Source organism: Myotis daubentonii, chromosome 1 (assembly GCF_963259705.1).
Source record: "Myotis daubentonii chromosome 1, mMyoDau2.1, whole genome shotgun sequence".
In the NCBI taxonomy this organism is placed as follows: Eukaryota; Metazoa; Chordata; class Mammalia; order Chiroptera; family Vespertilionidae; genus Myotis; species Myotis daubentonii.
This window is the reverse complement of record NC_081840.1, coordinates 174,579,432-174,594,584: the sequence shown is the minus strand read 5'-3', so window position 1 is coordinate 174,594,584 and position 15,153 is coordinate 174,579,432. Positions and strand designations below refer to the sequence as shown.

General features: G+C 42.3%; 1 protein-coding gene across 1 annotated transcript in view; it reads right to left on the bottom strand.

Moving 5' to 3' along the window:
- Window positions 1–13,869, bottom strand: part of LOC132216513 (broad substrate specificity ATP-binding cassette transporter ABCG2-like) — a 65,962-nt gene extending 52,093 nt beyond the window's left edge. The window contains exons 1-2 of the mRNA XM_059665761.1: window positions 13,798–13,869; window positions 7,385–7,570 (exon numbers count right to left, since the gene is read on the bottom strand). Of these exons, the coding sequence (XP_059521744.1) occupies window positions 7,385–7,570; window positions 13,798–13,865 (254 nt within the window). The 5' untranslated portion in view covers window positions 13,866–13,869. The remainder of the gene's footprint in view (window positions 1–7,384; window positions 7,571–13,797) is intronic.
- Between the last annotated feature and the right edge of the window lie 1,284 nt (window positions 13,870–15,153).

The following is a 15,153-nucleotide window of genomic DNA, read 5'->3' as shown; positions in this document are numbered from 1 at the left end:
CGCAAGCGGCTGGCAGGCCGGGGGAGGGGCGGAGAGGTGCTCCATGCACCTCCGGATGACCGGTCCTTTGTTCCTTGCGTCATTACAGCGGCTGGCCTTTTATAATCTTAAAGTCTTAAAGCAGCAACTGAACCAAAGGTGTTTCAGTTCAAAAATCTGAAAAGAAAGAGGTAACCATCTACATGTAAGTATTCCCTTTTAACTACTTGGCAAATCTCTTTCCGCTTCTCTGTTTCTCTGGTTTTCTTCTCTTCAAGTAGGAAAGGATTTTGCATCTTCTAAAAGAGCCAACATGCCCCACCTAGAAAGAATTCAAGCAAGGCAGTGCCCTACTACAAAAATAACAGGTATGGGATATTGACTATTTTTTCTTAGTGTACTATTTGGACACAGAAATTGACTTTCTTATACATGTTCAATAACCAACAGCATGGGAATAAAGTTGCTCATCCTCAATTGTCACATGTGTCCATGTGTATGTAAAAGTTTTGCATATTATCGGTACATTTTAGGTTCTGAATCAAGAACGCTCCATTTTATTTTTTTTGTCCTGTTGCTGACAACAAAGGGGAGAGTTGATTGCTTTGCAGGGATAGAGGACTTTGGCTGCTTTTGGTGAAAGAGCGTTGGCTATTCTTTCCCTTAGAGAAGGAATAATTGCATTGTTTGGGAGGCTTTGGCAGTGGGGATAAGGATATTGATGAAGTATTTGATTCATAAGTAGAGGAGTGGGTTCTGCATAAAAGTAGACTTGAGCCTGGCTGGTGTGGCTCAGTGGTTGAGGGTTGACCTAAGCACCAGGAGGTCACAGTTTGATTCCTAGTCAGGGCGCATGCCTGGGTTGCAGACTCAATCCCCAGTGTGGGGTGTGCAGGAGGCAACTGATCAATGATTCTCATTATTGATGTTTCCATCTCTCTCTCCCTCTCCCTCTGAAATCATAAAAAATATATATTAAAAAATAGACTTGAAATCAGGACTTAAAGTAAGCAGCAACGATTTTTATCAGTTAAATACAAAATATGTTTGTGAATCCCACAGAACAGGAAGGTAAGGTTGGCCTGAACAATGCTACAAAGTCTCTTACGAGTACTGCCAGTTCTTCCATTTGGCTTTACTTTTTAAAGCTGCTTCCTCCTTGGCCAGGAGCTGTTCACCTTTTCCTGAAGCCTGGCTAACAGCAGGGACACATTAGGAAATGTCCAACAAATTCCTGTAGTTCTGTTTCCTTCAACTTCCACTGGCAGAAAACCCTTTTCTGAAGCACAACCACCAAAGCTGTGTGTGTCTTGGACTCTTCTCTAACAAAATGCTTGAAAAATCTTTCAAAGACCCCAGAAGATTCCAACAACCCCGTTCAGCACTACGCACATTATCCCTCTAGGTATGGGTTGCTTGGCTCTCTGAGGCTTCTATGATAAAGCCAAGATTTTAAAAGTTATGTAAGCATCAAACCCCTAGGGTATGTGTTCCAGTTATATTTAGAGTTGCAAAAGTTTTCTCTCTTGGAACATTCGGGGTCTAACCTTTTCTTGTTTTTAAAATATATATTTTAATTATTTCAGAGAGAAAGGGAGAGGTAGAGAGAGATAGAAACATCAATGATGAGAGAGAATCATTGATTGGCTGCCTCCTGTATGCCCCACACTGGGGATTGAGCCCACAACTTGGGCATGGGCCCTGACTAGGAATTGAACCTGTGACCTCCTGGTTCATAGGTTGACACTTAACCACTAAGTCATACCAGGTGGGCTAAACTTTTCTGTTCAGAATACCTTCCAATATACACACTGATTCCAACTCCCTTGAGGGTAAGAAAGAAAAATCATCCTATATAATAAAAGCCTAATATGCTAAGCATCCAACTGTAGACTGTTCAACCGTTTGACCAGTCTCTATGATGCGCACTGACCACCAGGGGACAGACACTCTGACCAGTAGGTTAGCTTGCTGCTGGGGTTCGGCAGATCATGACTGGGCAAGACGAGCTGGACATGCCCTGGAGCTCTCCTATGGTCCCTCCCCAGCCCCAATCATGCACCGGTGGGGTACCTCAGCCTGGCCTGCACCCTCTCCCAATCCGGGACCCCTCAAGGGATATCAGAGAGCTGTTTTGGCCTGATCCCCGCAGGGTCCCCACCAGTGCACAAATCCATGCACCGGGCCTCTAGTGTAAATATAATACAAACAGTCCACAGGTACATACTTCATTCTGAAATGTTACCCTCCTCTTTCACTTTCATAAATATACTCCTTCCTTTGTATGTGATCACCAGTCTCATCACTTCTTCATTTACAGTGTTTAAAGAATCTCTTTCCATTCCCTCTGACCTCCTATTGGCTTAGCCCTTTATTACTTTATATCTGGAATGTTTTATAACGATTCTCGGCTAACAACACTCTCTCCTCTAATCCAACCTAAACTATCCTACACTTTGTTCCCAGTACAATTTTTATTCTAGCACAACCAAAGTCTTTCTTCATATCTGACTTGTTATGAATTAACAAAATACTGCTATGAGAACAAATTGCCGAAACACCATTTGTCCTTCTCCCCACAGAAAGAATCAACTCCAAACTGCTGAGCCTGAGCAGCACAGCCACCACAGCCTGTCCCCACTCTTCTTTTGTGGGACAGCCATGCTGCACTGCTAGAGGGCCAACATGCCTCTCACAGTCATCCCTGATTTTCTGTCCCTTTGCTCACACTCTTGCTTCTCAGGCCTTTCCCCACTCTCACATCTTCAAATCTAAGAGATTTTTTTAAATATGTTTTTATTGCTTTTTAGAGAGAAGGAAGAGAGAGAGATGGAGAGATAGAATCATTAATGGGAGGTTTACAGAAGTCAGAGATAGGCCTCACCTTTGGATAAGACAAAATGGGAGGATTTACAGAAGTCAGTATATAACTCTACTCCTAGCAACATGGTAAGGATACCAGCTGGATCATAAAGGAAAGACACAGGCAGCGTCTGCAGTACTCCCTGTGCAGGCTTCCTTATGACCTCTGTCTCCTACATGGGGTCATGTGGAGCACACTCTTCCCAGCAATGAAAATTCAACAACATGTGTGCAATGTTTTGTCCCAGGGGAGCCCACTAGAGACTTAGACCCCAAGCTTTATATTGGGGGCTGAGTATGTAGACACATTCTGCCTAGAATGTATCAAAATTTCAGGCTCCCAGACATTCAGCATAAACCATATTGTCTGCACAATCTAAGCAGACTGAACCACTGCTATCAGCTAACTGTTGACTGGGGACACTCTGTGACCCAGCTTCCCAGATACCAGCTAAGGACCAACCTTGGGAGCAGGCCTTTCTGAGGATAGCAGTCACCGACGTGCGGTGTTAACTGTTTTCTGCAAAGTAAGGTACTCCCGTTTTCTAACTTAACAAACTAAATCTTACCAATTGCTCAAATAACCCATTTAAAGCAAATAATTAGAATCATAAATACGGTCAATCTTAGTTCTTTTAAATGTCCCATCATTTTCTATAAATGTAGTAAGATTTCAACTTTAAATCAAAAGCCTAAATCACTTATTTAATTACACAATTGCAATTGGACAGGCAAAATTGTTCTCAGATGCCAAATTCTATTCAGTCATATAAATATCTTATATAGTAAAAGGCTAATATGCAAATCAACCAGTCACTATAACATGCACTGACCACCAGGGGGCAGACGCTCAACGCAGGAGCTTCCCCCTGTTGGTCAGTGTGCTCCCATTAGGGGAGTGCAGCTCAGACAGAAGCCAGGCTCACGGCTGGCAAGTGCAGCGGTGGTGGTGGGAGCCTCTCCCGCCTCTATGGCAGTTGAACATCCCCCAGGGGCTCCCAGACTGTGAGAGAGCACAGGCCGGGCTGAGGTACCTCCCCACCCCCAGTGCATGAATTTCGTGCACTGAGCCTATAGTATAAAATAATCAAAAGGGGAAATTCTTTAATATAAAAATATTAACATGGATTTGATTATCTTAAAGACTTCTCTGATTAATCCTAAATCTTCTTAAAATGAAAGTTGCTTTAATACTAAAGAAACTAAATGTCTCACTAGCATTGTTGGCAGATATGCCAGCAGTTGGTGTTAGCATGATTTGGAAACTGGAGATTTTTACTGAGAATGATTTCTTGCCCTGCCCCTGATCTGTGGTTGATAAGTAACTTCAAGATGAGTTGTTGTGATATCCCTGCATTTGTGTTTCATATTAGCTAATTCTGAATGCCAACTGGCATCTGTAATTTACCCTAAATTAAGCATTAGTAGGATACTGCTTTATTTTTTAAATTTTGGTCTAAATTTAAAGCTTTTTGAACATAATGAAATTCTTTATTCTTTCATATTCCTGCTATCTTTTAGGACCACACATTTTTTTTAGATACTTATCAGATTGAATATTGGATATTCATTGCTTATGATTTAATCTATGTGGTCACAACTCTCAAAGTTATTCTCCCCCTGTTTTTCAGCAAAATTGAGTGGAAGGTATAGAGATTTCTCATATAACCTCTGCAATCAACATACCACCAGAGTGGTGCACTTGTTGATCAACTGATGAACCTACACATCATAATCACCCAAAGCTCAGAGTTTAAATTAGGATTCACTCTTAGTGTACATTCTATGGATTTTGACAAGTGTATAATGACATGATATCCGTTATTGTTATATCGTACAAAATAGTTTTCCTGCCTTAAAAATCCACTGGCAACCACCAATTGTTTTACTGTCTGCATAGTTCTGTTTGTTTTTTTCAATGTCATGTAGCTAGAATCATACAGTATGTAGCCTTTCCAGACTGACTTCTTCACTTAAATAATATGCATTTAAGTTTTCTCCATGTCTTTTCACCACTTGATAGCTCATTTCTTTTTAGCGCTGAATAATATGCCATTGTCTAGATGTACCACAGTTTATCCATTCACCTACCGAAGGATATCTTGGTTGCTTCCATTTTGGTAATTATAAATAAAGCTGCTATGAACATTCATGTTGAGGTTTTTGTAAGGACAAGTTTTCAGCTCCTTTGGGTAAATCTTGATGCTGGGACTTCTCAATGGTGCCCAGCAACTCCTACCTTGTCTCCCTATCCCATTCACTTTTCTATTATCCTATTTCAATATTTCATGATTTCTTCCTCCTCAGTACTCTCTCCCGTAGTCATTCTCAGCTTATATATAACCTACTTCCCTACTTTATTAAGAAAAGTGAAGCAAGGGGAAGAGACCTCTAGGTTCCCTGCACCATATCTGCCCACCTATGAGCATACTCTGCCTTCCCTCCTATGGCTCTGGCCTAGATGAACTGTCCATGCTCCTGTCTAAGGCCTAAGGCAACATCTCCATTTGCAGTCGGTCCCACCCCCTTTCCAACTCAGTGAGATCAATTTCCCCCTTTCTCTCTACATCATCAGATAGATATAGATATAGATAGCATTCTATATATGCTATATTTTTTATATCGTATACTTATATATCTATAGAAGTTTATCTGCATCTATATCTGTCCCTCTTTACTGAATCATTCCCAACAGCATACAAACATGCTGTTGTTTATTGATTTCTTCTCTAACATCTCTCTTCATCTCACATCTTCTGACCACTGCTCTATTGCTCTGTCCTCTTTTACAACAAAACTCATCAAAAGAATTCTCTATACTTGCATCCCCAGTCGATCTCCCATTCTCTCTCACCCAACCAGAACCAGAAGACGTAACACTAAGTTGTTGTTTTAAGCCTCTTACTTATAGAGTGGTTTGTATGCAGCGACAGAGAACTGGAACAATAGCCCATAGAGGGCAGCGCCAGGCCTGCTCTGGAAGAGAGCTTATCCCCTGACAGGATTACATGACTTTGCCAACCTGCATCTGCAGAAGCCTGGGGAGGAACTGAGGGTGTAGATTCTAAAGGTGTTAAGACAACAGGGATAAAATATAATAATCAAGCCCAATTAATTGACATGAAAATTTTTCAAACAATATAACCTTACACCTAAGGGAACTAGAAAAAGAACAACAAACAAAGCCCAAAGTGAGTAGAAGGAAGAAAATAAAGAAGCTCTGAGTGGAAATAAATGAAATAGAGTCTAAAAAAAAATACAAAAGATCAATGAAACCAAGAGCTGGTTCATTGAGAAGATAAATAAAACGAATAAAACTTTAACCAGATTCAAGAAAAAAAGAAAGAAAACCCAAATAAAATCAGAAATGAAAGAGTTGGCGTGACAACAGACACTACAGAAATACAAAGATGGACCTCAAAAGACAAGACAAAATCTCAAATAAATACACAGACTTGGGTAAATTCCCCCAGGTTTTGGAGTATAACATGTTGGTTGGAATACTGGGGATAGTGCTAACAGTTTGAAAAGGTCAGCTAATGAAAGCCTGGACTTAATGAAAGCCTAGAGTTAATGAGGTTGAAATGCCAGCAAGCTTTGGGGAAAGAGAAATAGACTCATAATGTGCAACTTGCTCAGTCACGTCCAAAGTAGATCCCTTTGGGAGGGTCTGAAAGATGCTCCTTTCACCAAGACATTAGGAAGTGCATTAGTGGGGCAGGTTCCAGCATCCTTAAAGAGCTCCTTGGCATTACTTATATTTTGGGCTGGGTTATTTGGTGTACATTGCAGGATGTTTAGCAGCATATCTGGTCTCTGCCCACTAGATGTCAGTAGCACACACACATCCCATCCGCCAGCTGTAATAGGCAAAATGATTGGCAAACCATTGCCAAGTATTCCCTGGGTTCCCAGATTAAGCAAGTAAAAATACAGATTAAATCTGGGTTTCAGATTCAAATCATTGCATGAGGGCATACCTATGCTAAAGCATTATTTGTTGTTTATATTAAATTAAAATTTAACTGGGTACCCTGTTGGCTATTTGGCAGCCCTACCTGAGGGGCAAAATCACGCCTGGTTGAGAACCACTGATCGAAGACAGTGCTTCCCAGTCTTTTAATGTGCTGGGACTCTCATTAAAACACTCATTCTTGGAACCATGCCCCAGGATTCTGATTTAGTAGAACTGGAGTAATACCTATGAATTCGTATTTGTAATGAGTTCCCAGATGTTGCTAATCACTCTGGTCCAGGGATTTCTCTTAAAAAGTACAGCCCCAGAGAGATTTTCGGGGTGACTATACCTTACACTTGAGCAAAGGAAATATCCAACACTTCTGGAGATTATTAAATACTTCCTGTGAAATTACATTGAACCTCAGTAGTGGCACAAAATGCCACAAGGTTAAAAAATTCAGAATAGCTCTTTTTCATGGCACCTCGGGGGCTGTCTGCTTCTTCAGGATAAAGTCCAACATCTCTTTCCCAGTCACCGCTGCCAGAAAGTCATTGAAGTGGACGATGAACGCAAACTTCGTACCTTTTATGAGAAGTTTGGCCACAGAAGTTGCTGCTGGCGCTCTGGGTGAAGAATGGAAGGATTGTGTGGTTCACATCAGTGGTGGGAACGACAAACAAGGTTTCCCCAAGAAGCAGGGTGTCTTGACCCGTGGCTGTGCCCACCTGCTGCTGAGCAAGAGGCTCTCCAATTATAGACCAAGGAGAACTGGAAAGAGAAAATGAAAATCTATTTGGGGCTGCATTGTGGATGCCAATCTCAGTGTTCTCAACTTGGTCACTATAAAAAAAAAAAAAAGCGGGGGGCGGGGGGGGGGGGAGAGATTCCTGGTCTCACTGATACCACTATGCCTCGACTCCTGGGGCCCAAAAGAGCCAGCAGAATCCAAACTTTGCAGTCTCTCTAAAGAAGATGATCTTCGCAAATATGTTGTGAGAAAGCCTCAAAACAAGGAAGGTCCGAAACCTAGGACCAGAGCACCCAAGATTCAGCATCTTGTTACTCCCCATGTCCTGCAACACAAACGCAGCGTATTGCTCTGAAGAAACAATGTACTAAGAAAAATAAGGAAGAGGCCGCAGAATATGCTAAACTTTGGGCTAAGAGAATGAAAGGAGGCCAAAGAAAAACGCCAGGAACAGATTGCCAAGAGACGTAGACTGTCCTCTCCAAGAGCTTCTACATCTAAGTCTGAGTCCAGTCAAAAATAAGATTTTATAACTAACAGCTAAAGGAGAGCAAATATCAAGAAAATTCAGAAATAGGGGCTTATGGAAATCAGCAGATAGATGAAGTCTTGGCCTAAGTTAGCCTAACCATGGATCGCCACATGGAGTGACAGCTATTATGGTAGGGAACGTCAAATGGAATCCCTCGGAACTGCCCTCTCACTCCTGCCTCTCCTCTACCAAAACTGGAACCCAAAAGTAATACCACGTCCCTGAAGGGGTTGCAGGGATTAATGCTGACAACAGAGATTATGATATAGGGGCAGAGATTCCTCCAGACTCACCCTTTCAGTTGGTACGAAAGTCAGATGGATCATTAAAAGTTAGAATGACATTAGATTAGTATGATCTTAATCAGGCGGAGATGCCAATCTCAGCAGCAGTTCAAGATATGGTATCTTTAGTGGAGACAGTCAACACAGCACCTTGTACCTGATATTCAACTATTGACCTATCAAATGCTTTCCTTTCCTTTCTAACCAATAAGGGAAGTCAAATAAAATTTGCATTTATATAACAGGAACAACAGTATACATTTATGCTTCTGTCCTCTCTCCTGCCATCATAATATAGTTAAAAGGAATCTTGATGGTCTTGATATCCCAGAGGACACCATCCTGCTCCTATATACGAATGTCATTATGCCAATTAGATCTGGTATGCAGAAAAAAATAAGCTTCAAAAATACCTTATGTACACATATAGATTCCAAAGGGTGAGAGTTAAACCCTCCAAAACTTAGTAGGTCTATTCCATCGGGCGCATGTTAGGACAGCCTTTCTAAAATGAGACACAAGTTGCTGTACCTTTGCACTTCCCACCACAAAGGGAAAACACACACACACCATACTTGGTGGGCCTCTTTGAAATTTGAAGGCAGCCTATGCAATCGTTGAACCTGTGCTCTGAGCCATTCATCTGATGATATGTAAAGCTGCCATTTTTGGGTGGGGCCAGGTACAAAAAAAGGCCTCCAGGCTTCAAAAGAAGCTGCTCTGCTACGTAGGCCCTGAGCCACACCGGCAGAGTGAGACATTTCTAAAATGCAATTCTGATGGCCCGTCTCAGCTTCAAACTATATGAATGGCTTTCATCACTGTCAGAGTCAAATCCAAACTTTTAGAACAGTAGGTAAGGCCCTATCTGATCAGGCCCTTGCCAAATTCTCAGCGTCATTTGCTCTCTTTCGTTTTGGTGGGAAGTGCTAGCTGACAGCCCAGAACATCTACTCACACACACACATGAGAACCTGTTTAACTTATGATTAAACCCCTGGGGTAACATCTATATCAAAGAAGAGCATTTGGTATCTGAGTGAATTCTTACTAATATTGTTGGTGTTTCTAACATAAAGTATAATTATGAATTGAGCAAGACTTATAATAACAAGAGCAAACACATGGAGATAGTCTGTGCCCAACCCTGTTGAGTCATTTAATCCCCACAACTAGCTTGTAAAGTAGGCAGTATCACTGAACCATTTTACAAATTAAGAAACAGGCACAGAAGTGTTAAATTCCCCAGATCGCACAGCTTGCATGAGTGATAGCATCAGTATTGAGACCCAGGAAGTCTAGCTCCATAATCTGTTATTAAGCACACTAAGCCCCTTCTAAACTATACAGATGCTATTTTAAATTATTGACTGAAGCTGTGTAAAGTGTGGTCTCTGATGGTAGCACTAAGATCACCTGGATGCTTACTAGAAATGCAAATTCTCAGACCTGAACCCTGACCCACTGAATCAGAATCTATGGAGCTGGGGCCCAGGATCTGCATGTCAGCAAGCGGCCGGGTGGTGTTTAAGTATGGTACAGTTTTGAGAAGCCCTGCCTTTAAACACTTGTTCCTGGGTATTAAAGGCCTTAATGGAAGCAAAGCTAAGACAACACATGAATAATTTTGACAAAAGAAATAGAAGGCCTGGCTGGTGTGGCTCAATGGTTGAGCATCCACATGCCTGGGTTGCAGGCTCGATCTCCAGTGGGGGACATCCAGGAGGGAGCTGATCAATGATTCTCTCTCATCATTGATGTTTCTATCTCTCCCTCTCCCTTTCTCTCTCTGATTTATTGAAATCAATAAAAAATATTTTTCAATAAAAGAAATAGAAAAGGGATTCTTTTTAATGCACAAAAGTTTCAAATTATGATATAAAAAGGAGACAAACCATAGTACAGAACAGTATAGACTGTTAGAGGTCTTATGAGGATGCTAAAGAAAAGTACAGGATTAACCTGAATTTCGAGCAGTGGTTCTCAACCTTCTGGCCCTTTAAATACAGTTCCTCATGTTGTGACCCAACCATAAAATTGTTTTCGTTGTTACTTCATAACTGTAATGTTGCTACTGTTATGAATCATAATGTAAATGTATGATATGCAGGATGGTCTTAGGCGACCCCTGTGAAAGGGTCGTTCCACCGCCAAAGGGGTAGCGACCCACAGGTTGAGAACCACTGATTTAGAGCTAATAGGCCTAAAATTAAACCCCGCCCACTATCCAGCTGTGTGCCTTTCAGGAAATTATTTAACCAGAGCCTCAGTTTCTTCATTGAAAGGTTAAAATAATAACTCCCTGGATTTATACTCCAAGACAGGTGTGAAAAATCAAGTGGGACAATGTATGAGGTAATGCTTTGTATGAAAGGACAGCATGGCGATCAAATTTCATTTCTGCTCTAACTCTTTATAGAAGAATATATGCATTTTCTCTAATCCTACTCAAGAAACAGGATTTTGAATCTTGCAGTGACGTAAGAGAACTCTACTTTCTATAGTGTAGGTTGCAGGATACACAGCTGGAATGAGGGTTTGCTCCGGGCTTGAAAAGAGAGGGAGTGGCCTCACCTAAGAGTATGAGGCCAGGTCCTCGAATAACAAATACTGTCATTTTGTTCAAAGTTGTTCCATTATAACGTTGATGAGATGCTATAGGAACTTAACTCTTCTTTATATCAATCAGCTTATGGTAAAATTGTTTCATTATACGTCGTTTTGCTTGAAGTTGCAGAACTTATCAATGATGTTATAGTGAGGACTTACTATATATGTCTCTGAGCTCATCTGAAGCTGTGCATTTTCTCCACCCCCAAAAAATGGTTAATTAAAACCTGGGATAGCTTAGGCCAGTGGTCGGCAAACCTTCACTTGTGAGCCACATGCGGCTCTTTGGCCCCTTGAGTGTGGCTCTTCCACAAAATACCACGTGCGGGCATGCACGTACAGTGCGATTGAAACTTCGTGGCCCATGCACAGAAGTCGGTTTTCAGCCTGGGCAAGTCTATTTTGAAGAAGTGGCATTAGAAGAAGTGGGGGGTGTCAGGCGGGCCACGGGATACGCAGCGCGGGGGAGGCACGCGCGATACATGCACAAAGTTGAGGATGGGAGAGTTGGAAGGGGTCGACCTCAACGAGCGTACCTCAATCAGATTGAGGATGTTTTTAGCAAAGGCCAGCTTAGGAGTACCCTAATTAAGTTAATAACAATGTACCTACCTATATAGTTTATAAGTTTAAAAAATTTGGCTCTCAAAAGAAATTTCAATCATTGTACTGTTGATATTTGGCTCTGTTGACTAATGAGTTTGCCGACCACTGGCTTAGGCTAATATTCAGCCCCGTATGTTCTTACTGCCTACCAGAGGTCTGCTGTGCTGTGCGTTATTTACAATAGCTTCTGTTCTGATTGGTCAATGTTCCTGCTACACAGGTTGTTAAACTTTTAAACACCCCTGGTCATATGCCATGACATAAAGGAATGTCATTTGAAGCTATTTTCTTTTCTTTTTTAAAAAAAATATATTTTTAGCCATAACCGGTTTGGCTCAGTGGATAGAGCGTCGGCCTGCGGACTAAAAGGTCCCAGGTTCGATTCCGGTCAAGGGCATGTACCTTGGTTGCAGGCACATCCCCAGTGGGGGGTGTGCAGGAGGCAGCTGGTCGATGTTTCTCTCTCATCGATGTTTCTGACTCTCTATTCCTCTCCCTTCCTCTCTGTAAAAAATCAATAAAATATATATATATATATATATATATATATATATATATATATATATATATATATATTAAATTTATCTCCGAGAGGAGGGAGAGGGAAAGAGATAATGAAACATTAAGGATGAGAGAGAATCACTGATTGACTGCTTCCTGAACACCCGCCACTGGGGATTGAGTCTGCAACCCACACACGTGCCCTAACCAGGAATCGAACCGATGCTCAACCCCTCAGCCAAGCCAGCTGGGTGAAAGCTTTTTTCAAACAAAAGCAATTCCCCTCCATCTGGGATGGTTTCATAGGTTCATTCTGGGCCTCATAAGGCCTACTTACACCTCTGACCTTTCATTCCATTGCATAATCCTCAACTTTAATGACGAGTGTTTTCAGCGTATTTATTAAAATGACACAATTTATAATTTACTTATTGTTTCTCAAGCACATTTCTTCAGCTGAGGAAAACACAAGCTACTACGCTAGAAGAACTGCCATGCATGAGTGGGAACGAATTCTATTTCTGGGTTCGGGGTTTCTTTCATTCATTTTGCTAAGTTGTGACTTCCCCAGCGAACACTCTCCTTTCCCCATATTTACTCCCATTGCTATGTTCTCCCTTCAACTAGGGACAGAATAAGAACCTTTTTCCCATCTATTCATTCCCCCACCCCCTTGGTTTGTCTTTGAATTAAAAGCTACTTTCAGCCCTAGCCGGTTTGGCTCAGTGATAGACTTAAGGGTCCTCAGACTGAAGGGTCCTGGGTTCGATTTCAGTCAAGGGCACATCCCCAGCTCTAGTCAGGGCAGGTGCGGGAGGCAATCAATCAATGTGTCTCTCTCACATCGATGTTTCTCTCTCTCTCTTCTTCCTTCCACTCTCTAAAACTCAATGGAAAAAATATCCACAGTGAGGATTAACAACAGAAAAAGCTACTTTCCGATGAACATATATTATTTAGGACAGGGAGCTACTCAGCTTAAAGAGGAACACAGGCCTCTCACAAGAAGATAAAACATTATATTCTTTACTCAAATTGATTTTGAACAATGTAATAGGTTCATATGCTTTACAATCTTTACTTCCAAATAGTACAAGGAAGACACCAATTAGTTTTTTAAATTGATTTTAGAGAGAGAGGAGGGGAGAGGGGGGAAAGAGAGAGGAACATTGATGTGAGAGAAACATTGATTGGTTGCACCCTGACCAGGGACCGAACCCTCAACCTGGGCATGTGCCCTGACTAGGAATTGAACTGGCAACCTTTCAGTGCACAGGACAACACTCAACCAATTGAGCCACACCAGCCAGGGCCCCAATTTTTAATTGAAGCAAAAATGTTCAAAGTGATCACTGACCACACCAGTGTGAGGCATACTGTGGACACTTAATCCCCAAATTTTAAAAATTACCAAAAAAAAGCCTGGCTCTGCTCCAAGTGGCCTGTGCAATCTAAGGAGCAGCCCGGCATCTCCTCTCACTTGGGGTGACTTGGTTTACCGCACCAAGAACTGTTCAACAGGAACCCCCACACTTAGAGATACTCCATCAGAGAAGGCTACATAGGGTATAACCAGGGTGGGATGCTGTGGTTTTTTCTCAGGAACTCTACATAAATCATGCGGTCGGCCAACTCCTTCCTTCGAACAGCATTTCTCCAACCCATGTCACCCCAAAAGCAAAACATCAGAGGGTTTAAGCCCTTGTTTACTCACAACCTGGTTCCTGGAGCCACCTGGGATCTCGTCAGAAATGCAGAGCCCCAGGCCCACCCCACACCCATTGAACTTGAACACGATCTCCAGGTGATTCGTGTGTTAAAAGTACGAGAAGTACTGATTCAAGTGGCACATGCGTTAAAGCGCATACCAAAAAGGGATCGAGATTCTCTACACAGGGTGAACATTTGGAAAAACAAAAACAGGCAAACAACTCACCTCAATTATGTTGCGTGATGTTGGTAGGAAAGCAGCCCACACCGTAGCTGGCAAGGCAGTGGGGACACACGTGAAAGCCTCCCTACGGAGACCTCAGTCAAGATCCATGTCCCTTAAGTCCAGGACTGCCCTTTGCCCGCTCTCAGAGGCAAGAGAAAATCAGAGAAGAAACCTATCAGCCCAGGGCAGGTCCCACAACCAGACAGCTGGGGCGGTCCACAGCTGCCCTGGCCTTGAGGAAATGCCAGGGCGAAAACGACCGACCGTTCTCAGATCTCCCTGAGTCCCCTTTCTCTCCATTAGCTGCTTATTGTCCACATTTCCTTCTCAACCTCTGGGATTCACATTGACCAAAAGTCTGCCTGGGATCCTTTTCCAGCGTTCTTGGCAGGGGGATGGGAAACAGAAGGAAATCCACGTGTCAGGGAGATATTTTTATATCTTTCTCTTTGTGCAATGGAATCCTGACGACAGCATCTCCAATGCTAACTACTTGAAGAGGGATTAAAACCAATTCTAGCAAATAGTTTCACTCTGTGTAAACTTCCTGTCTTAGGCTAGCTCTGACGTAACTGGGGGGGGGGGGGGGGAGGGTCTCCCTCCATAGGCCCTGCCTTCTAGCAAAAAAGTACAGGCGAGAAGACAACACAGACTTGGAAAGGAAGTGAAAGAAAGCAAAGCAAAGCCAGCGTTAGGTTTCAGTGCAAAGGTCCCCGGCAGATTTGAAGAGGGGAGAGAAGTTATATTTAGAACATGCTATCCTTCTCAATGTTCTCCTTTTCTGAACTAGGAAGCTAAGGGTGAAGTACACAGGCATTTCATATTCTGAAAGCATGATGATGGTTTGCTCCCGCTCTTCACCAGCCTTGACAAGTTTTTTTCATCCGAGCCTTCTCAACTATAAAATAAATGTAAAATGGCGATAGTAGCAGTGCCTGCCTTGTAAAGTTGACCTGGTAATATGAGAGCCATGAAACACTGACTACTGAATGGGCCACGCTGTAAGTTCTCTTTATGTTTAAGTCACTGTCTCGAATCATCCCTCTGTTGTGTATACGGAAGCACCAATGAGGCATTCAGTAAGTATTTCTTGAAATGAAATGAAAGTTTAAAAATCTTGACATGGCTAAGAAA